The 19,348-nt window shown below is 39.3% G+C and overlaps 1 protein-coding gene across 10 annotated transcripts in view; it reads right to left on the minus strand.

Annotated features, from left to right (window-relative positions):
- Window positions 1-3,594: 3,594 nt before the first annotated feature.
- The window catches only part of CYRIB (CYFIP related Rac1 interactor B), a 94,991-nt gene continuing 79,237 nt past the window's right edge, over window positions 3,595-19,348 (minus strand). For all 10 annotated transcript variants that reach the window (XM_064397117.1, XM_064397097.1, XM_064397075.1 and 7 more), the window contains 9 exons: window positions 14,758-14,879; window positions 12,992-13,097; window positions 11,845-11,981; window positions 11,141-11,218; window positions 10,932-11,048; window positions 9,737-9,816; window positions 8,497-8,623; window positions 6,827-6,897; window positions 3,595-4,466 (listed from right to left, as the gene is read on the minus strand). In XM_064397117.1, coding sequence (XP_064253187.1) covers window positions 4,403-4,466; window positions 6,827-6,897; window positions 8,497-8,623; window positions 9,737-9,816; window positions 10,932-11,048; window positions 11,141-11,218; window positions 11,845-11,981; window positions 12,992-13,097; window positions 14,758-14,879 — 902 coding nt within the window. In that variant the 3' untranslated portion in view covers window positions 3,595-4,402. The remainder of the gene's footprint in view (window positions 4,467-6,826; window positions 6,898-8,496; window positions 8,624-9,736; window positions 9,817-10,931; window positions 11,049-11,140; window positions 11,219-11,844; window positions 11,982-12,991; window positions 13,098-14,757; window positions 14,880-19,348) is intronic.

Here is a 19,348-nt window from a genome sequence, read left to right on the forward strand (position 1 = left end):
GGGAGAAAGGCTCAAAAAACTTTCCTTAGGCTGGTAAAAAGTCGAAAAGGGCAAGAAAGAACAAACAGCTTGGTAATTTAGAGGTAGTTTTCTGTTTTGACAAAAGAAGCTGCTTCACAGAGTTATTTCACAAGACTTTGAAAAATAAGCAATCCCATCCCCACAGCCAAAAAAGGCAGCCTCAGGGATGCCTCCTGCATCCAACAGGACTTGTGACTACAGGTACCCAGGGAACCATTACAGTCAACTTCCTACTGACACAGTCCTCAAATCCCACAACTAGCCTTAAACTCACAGCAACTGCCTTAACTACTCCTTGCTAGTTATTTCACCAGTCTAAGTCTTTGCAGGGACAAAACCAAGCTTAGCAAACCCAAAGAAAAGGAAGATTAACAACCTTCAAGTGAAGCAGCAGTCTGAAGAATAATCACATCCCTGCTGCAAAAGACATGCTGGCATTGGCTGTGCAAGCCAGGAGAAAGCAGCCAGAGCACAGCTCGTCCAGAATGAGATGTTTGCGCAGGAAAGCTCCAAGCCCACATGAAACAAGGCCATTTCAGGGTCTTCCTGTCCAGATCTGTTCCAGTCATGGCACACACTGTCAGCCATGCAGTCTCTACTGTCTGTGACACACATCACACACACCACTGTAGATGTTTCCCCCAGAGACCCATCTGTGCCTGGAATCTGAGGCTCACAAGAAAGGAGCAATAGTGTTTACACTCAGAGACACAGCACCACGAGGAGAAGGCCTTTTATCCACAACAGCTACAGGCTGGTTACACCAGCCCACAGCACAGGGAGAATGGCTAATTTGAGCACAGCATTTATTTTAATCATTGAGTGCTAGCCAGCCCAGCCCCAAAATTACAGGCAATCACATGCAACAGGGTGGTGCCATCCAAAGAGTGCAAATTTCCCCCCAAAACTTACAGAGAGGCTGTTTAGTGACCCATACTTAGTGCCAGGCCTTCCAGCTGCTCTCCTGTCCACCGGCACAGATAAAACAAAGAGGGTGTTTGAACCATTAAAGCACGGTTCTGCAAGGAACAAGCACCAAAGCTTGAGCAGGAACACACAGCAGTTTCAGCTCAAAACTTCAAACAGCTGATGCCTGGTGCACTGGAAAAGCCTGTTTTCTTGGAAACCTCATGAGTGGGGAAATTTGTGGAGCAGTGGGCCAGACAACTCCAAGGCAAGCCAGCTCTAATCTCCTGTCCCAGCTGTGTACACAGAGAAACGGCAAAACACAAATGCCAGAGGAAAAAAAGGAAAGCTCCAATTATTCTCAGACCACAAGAACAACGATGTTTAAAAGCAAAGATGCCGTCAGGGCAGCAGAAAGGAAGATCTGTCCAAAACAGTCGACTGAAGAAATTGTGTTGTTTTAGGCAGCAGCCACTGAGGCAAGACGAAGAAGAAATCTGCTGTATGGCTGGTTCTGCCACAACAGCACTCAGGCCTGATTTACTGTTTCAAGTGTTTTTCAATAAAATCAGAAGTAAACCTGTCAAATACAAAAGTTGTGCTTAAAATCCATTCTCTGTAAATTAGCTTTCCTTTAGAAAGCTTTACTTACAAAAAGTAATGCTGGAAGGAGCATGTTTGCTACTCCTGGGATTATTATTCCTTAACTGTATTCACAGCAACAAGGGTGACAATAAATTATTATTTTTTCTTCGGGGTGATAGACTGATGAGGACAGTTTCCCTTTCAGATCCCTGCAGAAGGGTCAGTTGTATACAGTTTGTAGCATTCACATGATTCCGGGAAAGATTATTTTCCCCCCCTTTTTAAAAAGCCCAAACAAATCCAGTTTTGTCTTTCCTCAGCTTGATTCAACTGTGATTTTGCCAAAAGGACTAAAGAAGTATCATGTCAAAGCAAGAGTATTATATTCCTGTGGCCAGCAAAGCACATGGGTTGGTTTCTCTGTGACAGAGACCCTGGCTAAGCATTTTTTGGCCAGAAAGAAAAATATGTTTTGCCCTGAGAGATGGACATACAGATACCCACAAAGAACCTCCCCCAAAGTCTTGAAGTGTCATGGTTTACAATTTTGCAGATTTCTTCTTTTCAAAACAAAGAAAATACACAAAGAAAAAAAATTCTTGATGGTGCAGAAAGAATATCCATAAGAAATCAAGCTTGGTCACATAGATACATTCTGGAGCCAGCACACTATGCAAAGTTACAAAACATTACTTGTCTACCAAATTAAGCTGAGGGCTGTCACACTTGCCTGCAGGTTTCAGGTCTTCTTTCCAGAACCTGACAACTCATGTTAGGCATAATCACAATGGTGCCACACATGAGGAGTGCTAATGTTTGCTCATCAGTGCAAAACGTGCCATTTCCTAGAGTTTTCTAGTCATTCTCAATTCTTGTTCTCACAGAATCACAGACTGGGTCAGGTTGAAAGGGACCACAGTGGATCATCTGAACCAACCTCTCTGCTCAAGCTGGGTCATCCCAGAGCACATGGCACAGGACTGTGTCCAGACAGTTCATGGATATCTCCAGTGAGGAGGCTCCACACCCTCTCTGGGCAATCTGTGCCAGTGCTCAGTCACCCACACATTAAAGTTCTTCCTCATATGCAGGTGGAGCTTCCTGGGCATCAGTTTGTGCCCATTGCCTCTTGTCCTACTGCTGGGCACCACTGAGCAGAGCCTGATTTGTCCTCTGACACCTCTACAGACACTGACAGACACTGATGAGGTCCCCTCTCAGTTTTCTCTTTCTGAAGCTGAACAGGCCCAGCTCCCTCAGCATTTCCTTGTGAGAGAGATGTTCCAGTCCCTGTGCTGGACCCAACCAGGAGCTCCATGTCTGTCTTGTCCTGAGGAGGTCAGGACTGGAGACATCACTCCAGGTGAGGCCAGGATCACTTCCCCGACCTCCTGGCAGAGCTCCTCCTAACACACCCCAGGACACCGCTGGCCTTGGCCCCAGGGCACTGCTGGCCCATGGACAGCTGCTCTCCCCCAGATCCTTCTCCCCAGAGCTGCTTTCCAGCAGGTCAATCCCCAGCCTGTGCTGGTGCCCAGGTCCAGGACCCTGCATTTGCCTTTGCTGAATTTCAGACAGTTCCTATCTGCCCTTCTCTCCAAACTGCCAAAGTCCCCTGGAAGGGCTGTAACTTTTCCCTTTCAATCCTTTCCCTCCCAAAAGAGCTTTATTTTTTTCACCAACCTATGTAAGACTTGTTGCTATAAACTGTTTCCCTAAGAAGAAACATTATTTAATATGCTGTGATTATTCAGTACCTAGATCCATAGGAGCACACAGCAGTACAGAGCAAGGGGAGTTCATCTCCCCACCACTGGTGTGGAGAGAGCGCAATGTGCAGAGCAATTTCTGATGGCTGCATGAGGAGGCAGCATGGGTAGCCCAGATGCAGGTTCTTCAGCAATGTCCACTGGGATCTATATGCATTGCACCAAGTTCCTCACCACAAACCCTACCTGAGTAATAATTCTAAGGGAGAGGGAAGCAGCAGAGTGGAAAGCAAGAACCCTAAAACATACCAGGCTTAAATCAGTGGCTTAGGCAACTGGTTACTGGTAATGACACAGCAGAGTTTTCACTATATAAAATTTATAAATTTATTTTTTTGTAAAAATCCAAAGAGCACGAAGACATCTCACTCAAAATACTGGTAAATCAAACCACACTTAGAAAAATGAAAGCTGATTTTATTATCTTATCCACAGCCAATCATTTGACATGAACATGCATACGTAATTTTGCTACGCACACACCACAGTTTAACGTTAGTTATTAAAGGTTAAACATACAACATACATCCTTACAAAAATGAGTCAAAATGCAAACGTAACTTTTAAACAAAACAGTTTTTACTCATTTAAAAAAACTTTTGTGGTGGGTACCATTTTGTACAAACACAGTTAATTTAAACAAATCTGCTTTTAGTTTCCTCATGGTTGCACATGAAAATAAGCTGCAATAGAAAATGAAGTCATCAAGGGATTTTTAAATAGCAGAAGTAGGCAGTCTTGCCATGCAGAAGAAGCAATATTAAATATTAGTTTTTCAAAAAAAGAAAAAACCACAAGTTTAAAAATATTTAGTTCAAGTCACAAATCTTTCCCCAGTACAGAGAAATCCAAATGCAACGCATAATTAGCTGCCACTTAGGATGGCTATTCTGAAAAGTAGAAATACTTTCCAGAATTGATAAATTTCATTGATTTGGCACAGAAAAGAAGTCTGAGCTTACTTAGGTACAAGAAAGTGATTAAAAAAAAGTAAACAGGAAGAGAGAAAATAAAAAGCAAGAATGAACGAGATAGTAGTTGCAATCACTAAAAAAAAAAAATCTGTGCATCTCAGTCATTGCAGAATACTGTCTACAGCAGGTGCGAATTCCAGGTAATTGTTATTGCAACATGGATTTAATTTGCTTGGAGGTAGTCTCATCATTCAAATGCTTTGTTGTGTACCTAAACACAGAAATAAAGTCAAGGTGAGCATAAATGCTATTGCATTTTAGCTTACAAATGTGTAATTTCTTTGTTTATGGCTCAACCTGATTGTACCAGAGCAAAACCTCAGCCATGGATCATCACCCACTCCATGGTCACCAAGAACACCAGTCAGACATTCTGATCAGAAAATGGTATTGCCAATCAGAACTAGAATCTAGCAGCCTTGCACCAAGGGGAGCTCAAAATAAGCCTCAGCTGGACACTGCCTTTCACAGTAAAGTCACAGTACCACTGGTGACAGGTAATTATCAATCAGAATAACTGAGGGCTCTGCCCATGAGAAACATCTTCAAATAAGAGAGCTTGAGGAACTCTTCTCGATGACTTCCAGTGACCAAACCTTCCCAGGATCCCTCAATGACAATGGATTTAATCCCTTTTCAACCTAATTTCCTGCTTAGTTAAGTGACTATACTGCTAAAACTGAAGAGCATACACACGTGCTTATTTCAGCTCCTTCCCCTTTCAAAATTCTCTAGGATAACAGCACACTTTTAAATTACTATAAAAAACCTAGCTATCTCTATTTTTAGAAGATATCCTCACTTGGCGTGATTAATTTTCCTGATTTTCCTTCCTAAGTAATCTAAAAGCAAATAAAACTTACTTTGTAATTTAAATTTAACATGTTAAATTAGCACTTTCATTGTTATCCACAAATGCAGTACTATTTTACTTGTACACTTGATAAATATATAATGACTTTTTAGTTTGGAAGTTAGTAATACTGTAGATTTCAGCACTTTTTGGTAATTCATACTTTCAACAAATAAGCAGACTAAGGTTTTCTGAAATCCTGAAAAGTTATTGCACTTGGTATTCTGCCCATGTGAAAAAGTTGAACATGATTACAATACTCAGATGAATTTGAAATTACAAAGAGCTGATCTTCCTCCAAAATCCTATACTACCTTCCATTTGTTTTTGAAACACATTATCTGTCTCTTGGGAAAACTCAAGGACTTCTCACTCCTCCAGAATCAAAGACTTAGATTTGGACTTCATTTGTCATAATGACGTCTGTTTTCATCACATGAGCACACAGCAGCTCACCCCTGCATCTCCTCCTAACAATTTCAAACATGGTTTAGAAAAGATTCAAATATCCTGCCCAGAGAGTAATCAAATGTACAAAACCAGGACTGTACAGCATCCATGCATGGAAAGGGTTGGAGCAGGGAAAGCACAGCTTGAGAGCATGGACTGGATTTCCACTGCTAACCACAAAGTTAACTGTGTAATTAACCAACAGCTCATGTCACTGCTTAGTGCAGTGAGCACCTGAACTACACCTTCCATGTACTTTCATAGTGTCAGCAATGATGGGAAAAATGGGCTCTTAGTAAAGACTGGTGATCATGGCAGCTGCAATCACAATAAACTAGTCAGAAATAAATATTAATGTATAATTTTCTCTCTGGAAGCCCGTGTTTTTACTGATCACGTTATAAAGTTCAGAGATAAACATGATTTTAGCATGAAAATAATCACATGAAGTTTCAAATTAGGAATAGATTTTTTAAATTTTAACTAATAATCTGAACCAACTTTGCAAAATAACCCACCTACAATACCACACTATTTAACTCCTTACCACATCATGACACAAAAAATAAAAAGAGGGCAAATGAAATTAAAGTAGCTTCACTACAGGTAAGGAAAACAAATCACAACTGCACAATTTCAGACAAGACAAACTAAAGCTTCCACATTCCAAGAAAGCGCGTGAATAACAACACCCAGTTACAGTTACTTGTTACCAAAGTAATGATACCTTTCCAAGCAAGGACAGGAACAAAGACTTCACCTGCCTGTCACATTTTTGCACTTTTTGCCACTTCTCCCATGCTGGACACCCACACAACGAACATGTGACTGACTACAGATACAGCTTTACAACCCAAATTAGCAGGTTTTAGATTTAATGTACTGAATTATTAATTTTTCTTTACTTCTCCAATTAATGTGGCAAATTCTTGTCTCATCTATTCTACAGCAGAGACTCATGCCTTTAGTTCTTTCTGAAAAGGAACAATTTCTAGTTACTTACCATGCCATACTGACTCATTCTTAACCTGCACGCATGGAAAAGGTTATCTTAGAATCAACAACTGCAAATTCACAACCCTGTTAAAACGCAGAGTCTTCTTCACACATCTTTATCTCAAGACACATTAGAAGAAAAGGCTGCAATAATTACATTCACCTTTTCCTGTAACAGTCACTGAATACTTTGCTGTAAAGAAAAGCCCTGGACAATTCAGGAAAATTCACATCAAAACATTAAAAAAGTCCCAAGAAACAAAAAGGAGTACCTGAGAGCATTTAGAAGGCCTTCTACACTGTTAGGAGGCTGGTCTTTAAGAACTTTGATGCATCCTTTCATCTAGGAGTTAAAAAAATTACAGTTTTTTTCCATGCTAATACCTTCTGAGTTTACAGGAATGTTTTATATTCAGTATGTAAAAGATGAAATTTATTTATTTAAAAATAGCAGCAGTGTAAAGACATTTTCTGGATATTAGAAAGGAATTAAGCTTTCAGTATTACATCTTCCTATCACAGACTGGCTTAGCTACTTAAAAAGCTGCATCAAGTGCATCCTCAGCAACTTTGCTGATGACACCAAGCTGAGTGGTGTGGCTGACAGTCTGGAGGGGAGGGCAGGCATCCAGAGGGACCTGGGCAGGCTGGAGAGTGGGACCTGTCAAACTCGTGAAGCTCAGCAACTCCAAGTGCAAGGTCCTGCAACTGGATCAGGGCAGCCCAAGCCCAAACTCAGGCTGGGCAGGGAATGGACTGGAAGCAGCCCTGAGCAGAAGGGCTTGGGGGAGTTGTTGGATGAGAAGTTCAACATGACCCAGCAAAGTGCTCTGGCAGCCCAGAAAGCCAACATTGTCCTGGGCTGCAGCAAAAGAAATGTGGCCAGCACAGCAAGGGAGCTGATTCTCTACCTCTGCTCTGCTCTTCTAAGACCCCACCTGGACCCAGCTCTGTGTCACCAGCAGAAAAATGACATGGCCGTGCCAAAGCAAGTCCAGAGAAGAGTCATGAAGATGATCAGAGGGCTGGAGCACCTCTCCAGTGAGGAAAGGCTGAGAGAACTGGGGCTGCTCAGCATGGAGAACGATCTGGGGAGACCTCAGAGCACCTTCCAGTACCTAAAAGGGGGCTACAAGAGAGCTGGAAAGAGACATTTGACAAGAGCATGTAGTGGTAAGATGAGGGAGAACGACTGTGGATGTTGTGGCTGTCTCATCCCTGGAAGTGTTCAAGGCCAGGCTGGACAGGGCCCTGAGCAACCTGGTCTAGTGGAAGGTGTCCCTGCCCATGGCAGGGGGGCTGGAACTGGATGATCTTTAAGGCCCCTTCCAACCCAGACCATTCTATGATAACTTCAGCAAATGCAACTTTCAAGCTCTGCTTTATCAACCTTAAAAAAATATGGAACTGTGAGCAAAAATACATGTTTATCATAAATCCATTAAGAATTACTACATTCAGCCAGTGAAATAATGACCAACTGTAATTAATACAATGGGTAATACTCTATTTGAAATAACCACAAAACCACACAGTAACAGCATGTATTCCACAGACTTACTATCAAATAAGAGTAGAAAGTTAGAAACTCAGAGTGTGGTGGATGGTGAACTGAGCTATTTACCAGCCAGTGAGGAACAAGCCAGGGGCCACTGTTACTTTCTAATCTGGATCTTTCATCAAACCACTGCTTACAAGTATTTCTAGACACTACCTGAATTACATAAAAACAGATTTTTCATGACCCACTTACATGTCTGAAGTAATATTGAAAAGCTGCATAGAAGTTTGTATTTCTCACTACATAAACACACATTTTTGCTCACAGCTATGTGTTTAGCACCAACCCAGTGTATACATCTGTTATTAGAATCTGCAAACAGAATAGGAACCTACACAAAATTTCAATTCTCAGGAGATTATTTAGCAACAGTAAACTTACATCAATTTTTGAAGTTTTGGCAAAAGCGCCCACCGGATGCACGTGGTCATAGAGTATGATGACACCCACCATTACCCTCAGACAGAATGATACTGTTTCCTCATTTGTAAACCTGCTTCTATATTCACTGCAATTTAAAAACACAGCTTATTATCTATGAAACACAAGATAACAGTACATACTAGTAACACCCTAATTAAGATTAGGAGAAAAATTCTACTATAAATCCTCAGAGAAAAAAACCAAACCAACCCAACCAAATCTACGAACCCCAAACTTTTGAGTTTTCTTTATTCCTTTCAATAACCTGCAAAAGTCAGATGATTGTTTAGAAGTTACCTGAAAATTAATAAAAATTCTCAAACCTAAAACCATTAAGATTTTTACATTTTTAATTTAAAAAAAGAACATTTAAAAAGATTGAAACAGTACATACTAACTTTGTCTCCAGTGCTTCCTACACTTTTCCCTGTCTAATACACACCTGAAGTTCTGACTTAGAGAAAAAAAGGAAAGGCGACTGGACAATCTTTAAGTGCTTTTTAAAATGGAACAGTCCATTCCTAAGAAGAGTAAGAGTATAAATGCCTGGAGCTCCTGATGTACTCCAAAACAAACGTCCTGTGGTATTTGGACAGAAACTTATTTTAAAAGACATAGCTCATGCCCCTGTAATTTTATCAATACAAAACTATTTAGAACAAGAAGAAACAGATTAAAAAAAATAACCAAAGATTTGTGTGACTTTGGTCATACTCCCAGTGCCTCTCAAGTGTACAGAAGACAACTGACTGCCTTCATGCCTAGAAGTTGCCTGTTAATTCCCCTGAGAGGAGCACTGTCATTTTTTAGAGCAATCAGCCAGGCCAGGCAGCAAGGACACAATGTCCAGAGCATTGCCCACAGCCCCTCTTTCAGGAGACCCTAGGCAATCATGCTCAAATAGCCTATTTCTCTGAATAATCCATGAGAAAACCACTTATAAAGAGTGCCAAGAGGTTGTCTAGCTTCCACAGCTATTCTATTTTTAAATATTAATATGTTCAGAAAAGTAGCCCGCACGATTTCCGTGGCTGGCAAAATGAAACAAGGTGGTTTCATGTCAGTGTAAACACCTAGGCTGGTAAAAAGGAAACATCACAGTTCCTAATCACTTCAATTATATTTCTTTCATGCATCACAAGTCAGGTGTGAAACAGAGAGGTGACTCACACCCAACCCAAGCAGTGTTGGTACTCACGGGGTTTCCAGCATGACCCTGCACACACTGGCCATGGTGCTTAAGCAATCTGTTGTATTCTCTATCGGTAAATTTTTATTCTGCAAAAGAAGATGAACAGTTTCCACAGTTCAATTACTGTTAAATATTATACTGCAAAACCCAAGTCAAATCAGTTATCTACTGGCATAGCAATGTGGAGCAATTAAAAACATCAACACAACTATGGTAAGTCAGGTAGTGTTGCACTGTTTTTTTTAAATGTTATCATATAGATTAGCAATAGTGAAGGCAAAACATGAGTTTTGCCTGCTTGTTTGCAGCCAAGGAACGACACCCCAGACATGATGGACTTTTGGAAGGTTTTGAAGGAATCATCATCTAATATGCTCGTTCAAAGACAAAAATTTCTATAGCAAAATATATTCATCTGCTGTAAGAGTGAAACTTAAAATTGTGGCAGACAACCATCACAAATAAATGTAAAATAAGAGGACAGTTTCTTTAAAGTATTTCAAGCATAAAGCAGAACTCAGGAGGAAAAAAAACATTAAAAGACAGATGTAACTTTGCATTAATTATGTAATGTAAAATTATTTTCTACTAAGAAATAGTGAGCATTCTTTGCACGTAAGCCAAAAATCATCACAGTTAAAGAAGGCAAGCACAGCACTTCTAGTGATTGGATTTTACAATCAATATTTACTTAGGTAGTCAAGGATAAATAGGGATGTGTCAACACGCTGAAGTTCTTTTCCAGTTCAGGTTCCTTCTCCCTTTTGCAATAATGTAGTATGCTTGACTTTACACAGTGTAACAAAAGGGTCTTGGGAAGAATAGGAAGCTGTATTTCAATTCCATTCCCTATTTCAAGCAGAGAGAATCAAGCTGTTTCCCTTTCAATTTTCTGAAATTTCTGCTCTAAATCACCACCACACAGTGCAGACAAAATACCTGTCCCAGCTCCCTGCTTGAGGAAAGCCATCACTGCTGCTGTAACACTATTAAATTTTGGGGATGCATAGACAAAGTGCCTGGCTGGAGTCCCTAACTCTCCAGCATCTGGGAAAGACACATTACACTTCTTGAGGCTCTAAACCCCAAGTCTTATTCCTAGATGCCAGATTAGGCCTGGTGGAGGTTGTGTTGCCCACTATGTCTGGCCCTGCAGTGCTGTGAAGCACATTATCCAAGCCATATAAATTTATACTCTTACCTCTGACACAAACTTTGTTGTGGCATCACTTAAGGTTTTCAACATTGGCGTCGCCTCAGCGTAAAATAAAGACATTCTGTTTGCCAACTCATTATTTACTTCATTTTCTCCCTCTGCCTAAAAAAAGAGAAGAAAGGGTTTAGTTGTTCTGTACATGAAGAGAGGTGGGAGCAGAAGACTACATTTCATCTCATCCAAGGGTTACCTACTGGGACATTGTTAATCCTCATACGGCTCAGAGTTCTTCTATAGTAGCTGAAGTCATTCTGTATAGCAGGATTTGTCATCTATGTGGATATGAAAGAAAGAGAGTTGTGACAAATTCAAGAAAAGTAAGGACAAGTTTTCATAAAATGTAATACACACAACAAGAAAATATTCAACTCCCTGAAGTGCAGCAAAAAGACCTGTGACATGTTTGGAACTTGTAAGCACAACATAAAGCTTTCTGGTTTCTCAGATTCAGAACAAGCTCTAAAAGGACTGAGAAAAGAAACAGTCTCCTAAATACAAGTTGGAAATTAGTAGGTTGAAAAAAATTGCTCTGTTAATTTGACTCCAAGGATCAGACCAGCAAATTAATTATCATTTCAGCTTAGTTGTTTGCACATAGCAAGAAAATAGCTGGGCTATGGGTGCGTACAAGCTAAAAGCAAAAGCATTATCCCAAGAGATATGCCAGATTTGGGTGAAGAAACATGATTAATGTGAACTGAAATACAAGTGCCTAAAGCTAATATGGTAATTCATCTGCTTTCTAGTTTAATCTTACTCTAGGTCACAAGAGCAAGCCAAGCATATTGGATATTTGAGTATCCACTGCACATTCTATTCCAGAACAGAACACAACCCAGATTACTTCAGTAAACACACTTGGCTGTTTTTTCCATCCCTTCTGATTACAAGTTCTTACCTTGAGCTCATCAAATCGGAGTGTAAAGTGAAGAATTTCTGCAAACTGCTTAGCAAGAGCCTGCTCTCGCTCCAGGTGCTGCGTTGGGGAGTACGGAGTGCTCGTCAGGGCGCCCAGCAGGCCCCGCAGTCCGGCCTCTGCAAGCACAGGAGAGCAGTTTGCAACACACAGCTGCTCCTTGCATCAGTATTGGCTGATATTCTGCATGCTAGACTTCAAATATACAGCCACCAAAATACATGGTGATTAATAATAAAGGGACTTGATGAATTGCTCATCTATGTGTCTACTGCTGTCATATTTACATACAAACTGTTGTACAGACTGGGTCTCATCAGCACTGACAGCCACAAGAAAAAAACTTCTTGAGAAGTTCTACTCAAGCTTTGTCTGCAACATTTGTGTAGAACATATTTCAATAATGTGTTAGAAGACTTCAGCCTTTAGGAGAACACAGAATTCAAGAGGCACATAGCTGTAAGCAGAAGTGACACCTTTTTTAAAATAAATTTATACTCCAGCTTCCTGTTCATCTTCTTGAGAAAACTACCTCACTCATTTTAAAAAGCAGAACTTGCCTGCAACAAGTTTCCATGTTTTAAACAGATTTTTTACAAACTATGTTAATAAATTTGATTAAAAGTGAGATAACAACAGAAAGCTGGTGAAAAAACAACTCTCATAGGTTTTATCAGCATAGCCATCACATCAGTGAGTTTCAGAAGAGGCCTGAAGCACCATCTCAAGTATTGCGTGTGTATGAACCAAGATCAGGCATTTCCACACAGCAAATTATTTCTGGTGTTTAGGGAGGAATAATACAGTCTCTTTTAAGTATTCTTGGTATCAGAAAAACTGACAAAATTAATTCCTGATTATTTAGTTCACTAATTTCCAGACAATCAGCTGGTTACTGCCTGAGTTACTAAAGGAGCAGAGGAACAGTAACAAGGATGATCCCCTTCTCTCTTCCCCCTCAGATATCCCACTGAAGCAAGATTGCTGTAATCCAGTGTAAGGAGGAATCTGTGCAATATGAGCTCTTTGCCACAAAGGAGTTGACCTAGATGTGATCACATCGGAGGATGTCAAATATACTAATAAATTAAGACAAAAAAAACCCCCAAGTTAACACCTTTTTACTTACCTAGTCTTTGAGAAAATTCATAGAATTTCTTTAGTTTGCCTACTAGTGGAACAACTGCACCCCATGCCTTCTCTTGCAGCTTCTCATCATTTGGATGCTGTATTGCCTTAAATTAGAAAAAGAGAGGAAAAAAGTATGCTTGGATTGGGAATAACTGATGCACTGCTGACAAAACCCCAAACAACAAAACACAAAAAAAACCCCAGAACACCTATGCAAGACAATTGTTTGAATAACTAATAATTAAATATCTACCTACTAAGAAGTTTTCAGTTGAGAGACAAGCATGTACTAACCCACGTCTGTTCCAAAAAGGTCTAAAAATTTGTGTTGAAAGTAAGCATCCTGAACAGGAAAACAGCTTGGAGAGAGTATAAAGAAATGGTTAAAAATCAAATCACTCAGATAAGAAAATTTACATAACCAGATGTAGCTAATTAAAATTAACAACTTTACTGTGCTTACTCCAAGCAAAAAAAAAAATAGTGATTAAAGTATGATGGTGGTATCTATTATAATTCCCAAATTTGCAAAGAAAAAAAATTGCTATGAAATTCAAGCTAACTATTACAGCAGGAACATTTAAGCATAATCAACAACATAAAGCACCACCAGTACATAGCATATACCACAGCTTTGAAGGATCTATTTATAGACTTTGTCTTTACAGTAAACTTCCCAGACATATAATACCTTAAATTCAACCTCTCCAGTTAGCAACTGAAAATATACTAAGAAAACAGAATAAAAATGCTCATAACTCTCCTGCAGAATTTTCACTGTTAAGTTCTTGATTTCAAAAACTGTTTCAGTCAACCATGGGCTGTGGTTTGCAGCACACTCCTCTCTGGTCCTAAAAGGTTTCCTTCCTGCCATGTCTACCTCCTCTCAGAGGAGTATCTCTCACTTCTCCATGGCATCTGCACACACACATTCCTGCCTGATCCTGCAGCCTGTCCCTGCACATGCTCCTTCCTTGAAGAACAAGTAAGCCGTCTCCCCTCCTAAGGGTTTTGTGACACAGTCATCCTTCTTAAACCTACCTTATCAATTCCATGGAGAGAAAAACTCTCAAACCTGAATGGCTTTGAGTATCTCAAGTTGCTATGGAGTGAATAGAGACTCCTCCTATCTAATACTATTTCTTAAGGATATGTTACAGTGAGTAACTCCTTCCTTCATGAGCAAAGCAGCCCCCATTGCTGCATGTGAGAAAGAAAGAAGCGGGGTTGGGAGAATATTTATTCCACACTTTATTAAACAAAGGAAAATTTGAGTGACATTCTGTACAGGAACTTTGCTTCTGTTCCAAACATCCACTTTAGTAAATAAAAGCCAATTAAAAGGGAACAAAAATGAGATGCCTTTTGTGTTAGGATTACCAAACCAGGCTTCTCACTATACAAGAGGATGTCAACACTATTCAGTATTGCACTGCAGTTACACCACACTCTTTACAAATTCACTATTAACTCAAGAAGAGCTTATGTGGGAACACAAAGAAAAATCAGTATTAATAATACCCCCAAAACTCTGAGAAGCATCATTTGCTATTACATATGTGGATTAATATGATTGAAACAAGCAACATCTGTTTTGCTGTTAAAAAGAAACATTCCAGAGCAGAAATTCAAGACAGTGATTTTAAAAGACAACATGCTCTGCCAAAACAGCTCCTGCAAGCAAAGTTAAACCCCAGCAGTATTTGGTTAGGATCAGACAATGAACAACCACAGGCTGTGCACAATTGAAACACTCTAGCTCACCTCTCGTATTTCATGGCCAGCTCCTCTATATGACTGCAAGTCTTCCAGTATTCCTTCTGCATCCTTTAACACTACATTCACCTGATTATAAATTTCCTTTTCAGATTCTGTAGGTTGGGCATCTAAACAGCAGAACATATTAAATGTATATATATTTATTTTTAACAACAACACGGAATTCAATAGGCACACCATCACCTACGGGACAAATTCTTCATGCAGCAACTCATCAAGAATTTTCATTCTCTGAAGAGCTACTACAATGTATAAGGAACTCCAAGAGACTAATTGTATTCATTTTAGTAGTCTCTTCTTTTACCATCCCGACAATTCACTTGGATTCTATCTTCTTGACTTATTTAAAACTGAGTTAGGAGAAGAAATCCTGATGAGTTATCTTTATGACTATCACATAATCTCACCTTGGGGTGCAATAGAGGCTCACTGGAAGAAACTTAAGTAAGCACTCAAAAGACACGCTCACTGCAGACAGCACAGGAGGTGTCCATGTCTATTATTATCTAGAAACACTGCATCAGATTATTTTCCATCTTGTTTGCCTCATCTTAAAGTGCTTGGGAAAGGAGCCATATATGTTACTTCTAAATATATTTAATTCTCAAAATATATTCTTTACTGCACTCATTGCACAATCAGAGGTGAGAACAAAAAGACTAGTGTGAGCCTGTGAAGGGCTTTTTTCTTTTGTCCACTGTCTTTAAAGATACAAGCTGTCTCCTATTTTCTTCTAATTAGCTAAGGGATTCCCAAAAGTATATTGGGTCATAATTTCAAAAAGCTACATGCATATCTTTAAAGAAATGTGATTCTGTAAGAAGTATGTTTTGAGAAGAACCAACAAAAGGTTTTAACCTTTAAAAACAATCACCTAGGACAAGTATCTCAGACATGGTTTACCTAAACCAATTTTTTTATTCTTTTAGAATGCTGATGGAAGTTATAAGGTTAGTTCCTTTTAGACTTATATTTTAAAAATAATAAATTGTTAGTTACTAAAGCTGTTATTAAAAAAAATCTACTTCTGCTAACATGGGCAAAATGCATTATGGAATAAATATAATTGTATTTTAGTCCATTATTTCCAATGCCAAAAATGAGGGTATTAACAATAGATTATTTTTATAAGGACAGACAGAAATTATTTAAGGACAATATATCCTCATGACTTTGTGCAGTTTGAAGAGTCTGGAAAATGTCTTTTTAGACGTGCTTTTTCCATGATCCATATGTACAAGTTCCCATGGAAGTTTAGGTACATCTTTACATTCAAAATAAAACTCCCACAGTATCTTAGTGTTACACACTAGAAAAACACAAGAGAAAACAAAGTTTGTATTAGGAGAAAATAAATTTCATATACATTGCCTGTCTGGATTTTGCTGTATTTTTTGCATGATACCTCTTATCTGAATGCATAGTTTAATGCAGAGTGGACATTATTAGCAAATATGCCTATATATAGACCTTGCAACAGTTTAACTGATATTTTGAGACACATCAAGAATTAGCACAGGTTAAAAAGAACCTGGTCACTCCTTTTAAAATAAATACATAAAAGAGCACCACATTGATTAGGCATCGAGTAAAAGTGGCCAGTGCTTTTCAGATCATCACAAAGGTCACATAATTTTGAAAGCTGCTGAAGACTGCTGTAAGAAATGAAGACAAAAAATGAGGGAAAAGAGCAGACAGGGAAGCACCAGCTGACTGGCAGCAGTTCATGCACGAACATGAAATGTTACAGTGAAATACAGACTAAGACTTGAAGCTCTGTAGCATTCCAGATTGTGCTGTTAAATAATGCAATCAAGACTTGTCACTTGGATTGTCTCACACTGAGAACATCTCCTGCCTATTTAATTTTTCATGCCATTTTTTTCTTTACCCTGTGTAGTAAGGAGAGTTCATTTATCAAGACTGGGAGGGGCAGAGCAGAAAGGCCCAAAAGAATTCCTGCTCCTCATTTCAAAACCCACCAACAAGCAGAACAGCTGAAGCACTAAGACCCTCCATGTTTAGAAATGAAAATCATCTCCCAGATACAAATTTAGTGATCTTCACTGGACAGCTGGCTAGGCAAATCAACACCATCATCACCTCTCTTAGTGCAGGATGCAAACAGCCAACCACTGTATTTCATTTTCTTAAAACATTCCAGAAAACTTAAACCAACGGTTGATATTTAATTTGCTGGGGTGGTGAGATTTTTTGTTTGTTTGTTTCGATTATTACAAACTTCTAAACATCAATCTATTTGAAACTCCAGTAGGTACAGAGTTATTTCTTTTGGCATATATTTCATTTTTGGTCAACCTAGTCCTCTCTAATAAAAAACATACGTAACATTTCCTCTGCCATCTCTAAAAGAGACGTCAAATTTAAAAAGCAAATTTAAATGATTTTAAAATCCCTTCACAACACATTTAAGGTGTTATTAAAATAGGGTGAAGAGGCATGATATAAAAGATCTTCAGGGCCTAATTCTGGCTGACCCAGAGCAAAACTGGTTGATTTGCTTCCCAGTGCTGCTCAGGGCATTGTATTCTGAAAGCCCATCAAGGGCAGAAAGAGGGAGAGGTCCCTCTTCCTAAGCACTGTCACCATCTTGAATAGATGGAGGCAGCATTCCCATACTATGGGACTAGCACCCCTCAGTATGTACCTGAGGGCTCAAGCTACAGGACCTTCACTTGAGAATCTCTAATTGTGGAACCCCTCATCCCCATGGTGAAGTGCACAGAGCAGGAAAGGGAGTTGCACTTCTGGAGTTACTCTTGGCATCTAAGAAAAAACAGCCAGCAGTTCCAGGCATCCAAACAGAAGGATGAAGGAAATACACAATTTCATGGATTTCCCTTCTCCCCTGTCCATGTAAGTTCCTGCTACAAGGTTACAACAAGGCTGTGCCTTTATCAGCAATGCCTTCCATAGAAAGAACAAACCCAGCCAGCACATCACAGCTCACTTAGATGTTCTGAGGTTTGATACTGTGGCCACAGGAGCTGAGCCCTGGTTATCAGGGCAACTTTACTATTTTTAATGCAATAGTAAGAAAAGACTGAGGTTCTCCAAGTAAATGGGAGTTCATCTTTAAATTAACTTGTGTTTAATCAGAATGTTACTGCACTAGATGCAATATACACTTAGAGTTCAGAATGCTCACACAGTAATGTATTAGACAGGAGACTTGAAACAATATACAAACGCTGTTATGTGAACTAAATACTACAAGAGTGAGACAACATATGGCATGCGGGGAACACACACATTTAGTGACTATTAAAATAATATTTGGCTAGCCTACAGAACTAGTAGAGAGAGAAATTTGGGGTTAAAAGTTTACACTGCACAGCAAACTATTTAAGCTGAGATTTTTCCCAGGGAAGAACACATCAAGTCATCTGAAACTGTCTGGGACAAAACTCAGAAACAAGGAGAAAAAAATGCCAGACTGCTGGAGATGAAATAATTTATTCATCTCTGTTGGCATTACTATGGAGAATGCTGTCTCTGTGGCTCCTCTGAAACCTGGCCAAATCCTCTGGAGATAATGCAGGATACTGTCAGCGCTAGCTTGATATCAACATCTCAAAGAACACTGTATTTTAGCTACTATTCAAATCAGTAAATTTGGAAAAGATTTGCAACTGTGACAGTAAAGACACCAATGTAAAAGTTGAGCTGTAAGTTTCCCACATTTTAGGTGGCTGTTTTATGTAAACAATATTGACCTGTGCACTTTGCTTATGTTCTAATGGCACTGCACGGACTTTAAAAGAATACTCAGGAGAACTATTTGTATCAAACAGGTAAGGTGAATGACCAAAGAAAGCATAAGCTTAACCAGTGCAGAGGCAAGGAAAAACCTACAGCTCATCATATCTTTTACAGGGATTCTGATAGTCAGTCACATCAAGCACCAAGATAAACATCTGGGGGGATACTAATGGTTAGAAGTCTAAAATTTGAAGTTTCTAGCACTACAAAGCTTTGTGAACATTAGGTTTTAGTTATTAAAGGTACTGTGTAAGAAACATTGGAGCCTGCTCACATAAATGGATTTAAGAACAAAAGACTTCAAACTGCCTATTATTGAGTCAGGCGTAACACAGAATTGGCAAATTTGTTTTTAATACAGAGCTTGCTTGTCCTTCCACACAAAACCACAACATTAAGTATCACAAGATTAAGTGCCAAGTCTTGAAGAAAGATCTTGGCTGTGTCAAAGCCAAGATCCTGTCAAGGCAAGCTATCTGAAACAGAGGAGAAAGAAGCATGGATACACAGTATAGCAGCAGAAACAAATGCAGAACAGGATCCAAAATGAACAAAGAACAGTCTAACAACTCAGCCATAATATAAGTCACCTAATTTGACTGCATATGAAAGCATTTCATGTCAGCAACCTGCTTACTCTCATGCCAAATCCTGTTCATGCTCAAAACATGCATTTAAAAACAAAACTGATAGCTAAAAAAATCTGTATTTAGAAAGAAAAAAAAATGAGCATTTTTTATTCCAATTTATTTAAGAACTATGCCTCTTCTATCCAGGTAATGTGCATTTCGTT

Source organism: Passer domesticus, chromosome 1, assembly GCF_036417665.1.
Source record: "Passer domesticus isolate bPasDom1 chromosome 1, bPasDom1.hap1, whole genome shotgun sequence".
Taxonomy (NCBI): Eukaryota; Metazoa; Chordata; class Aves; order Passeriformes; family Passeridae; genus Passer; species Passer domesticus.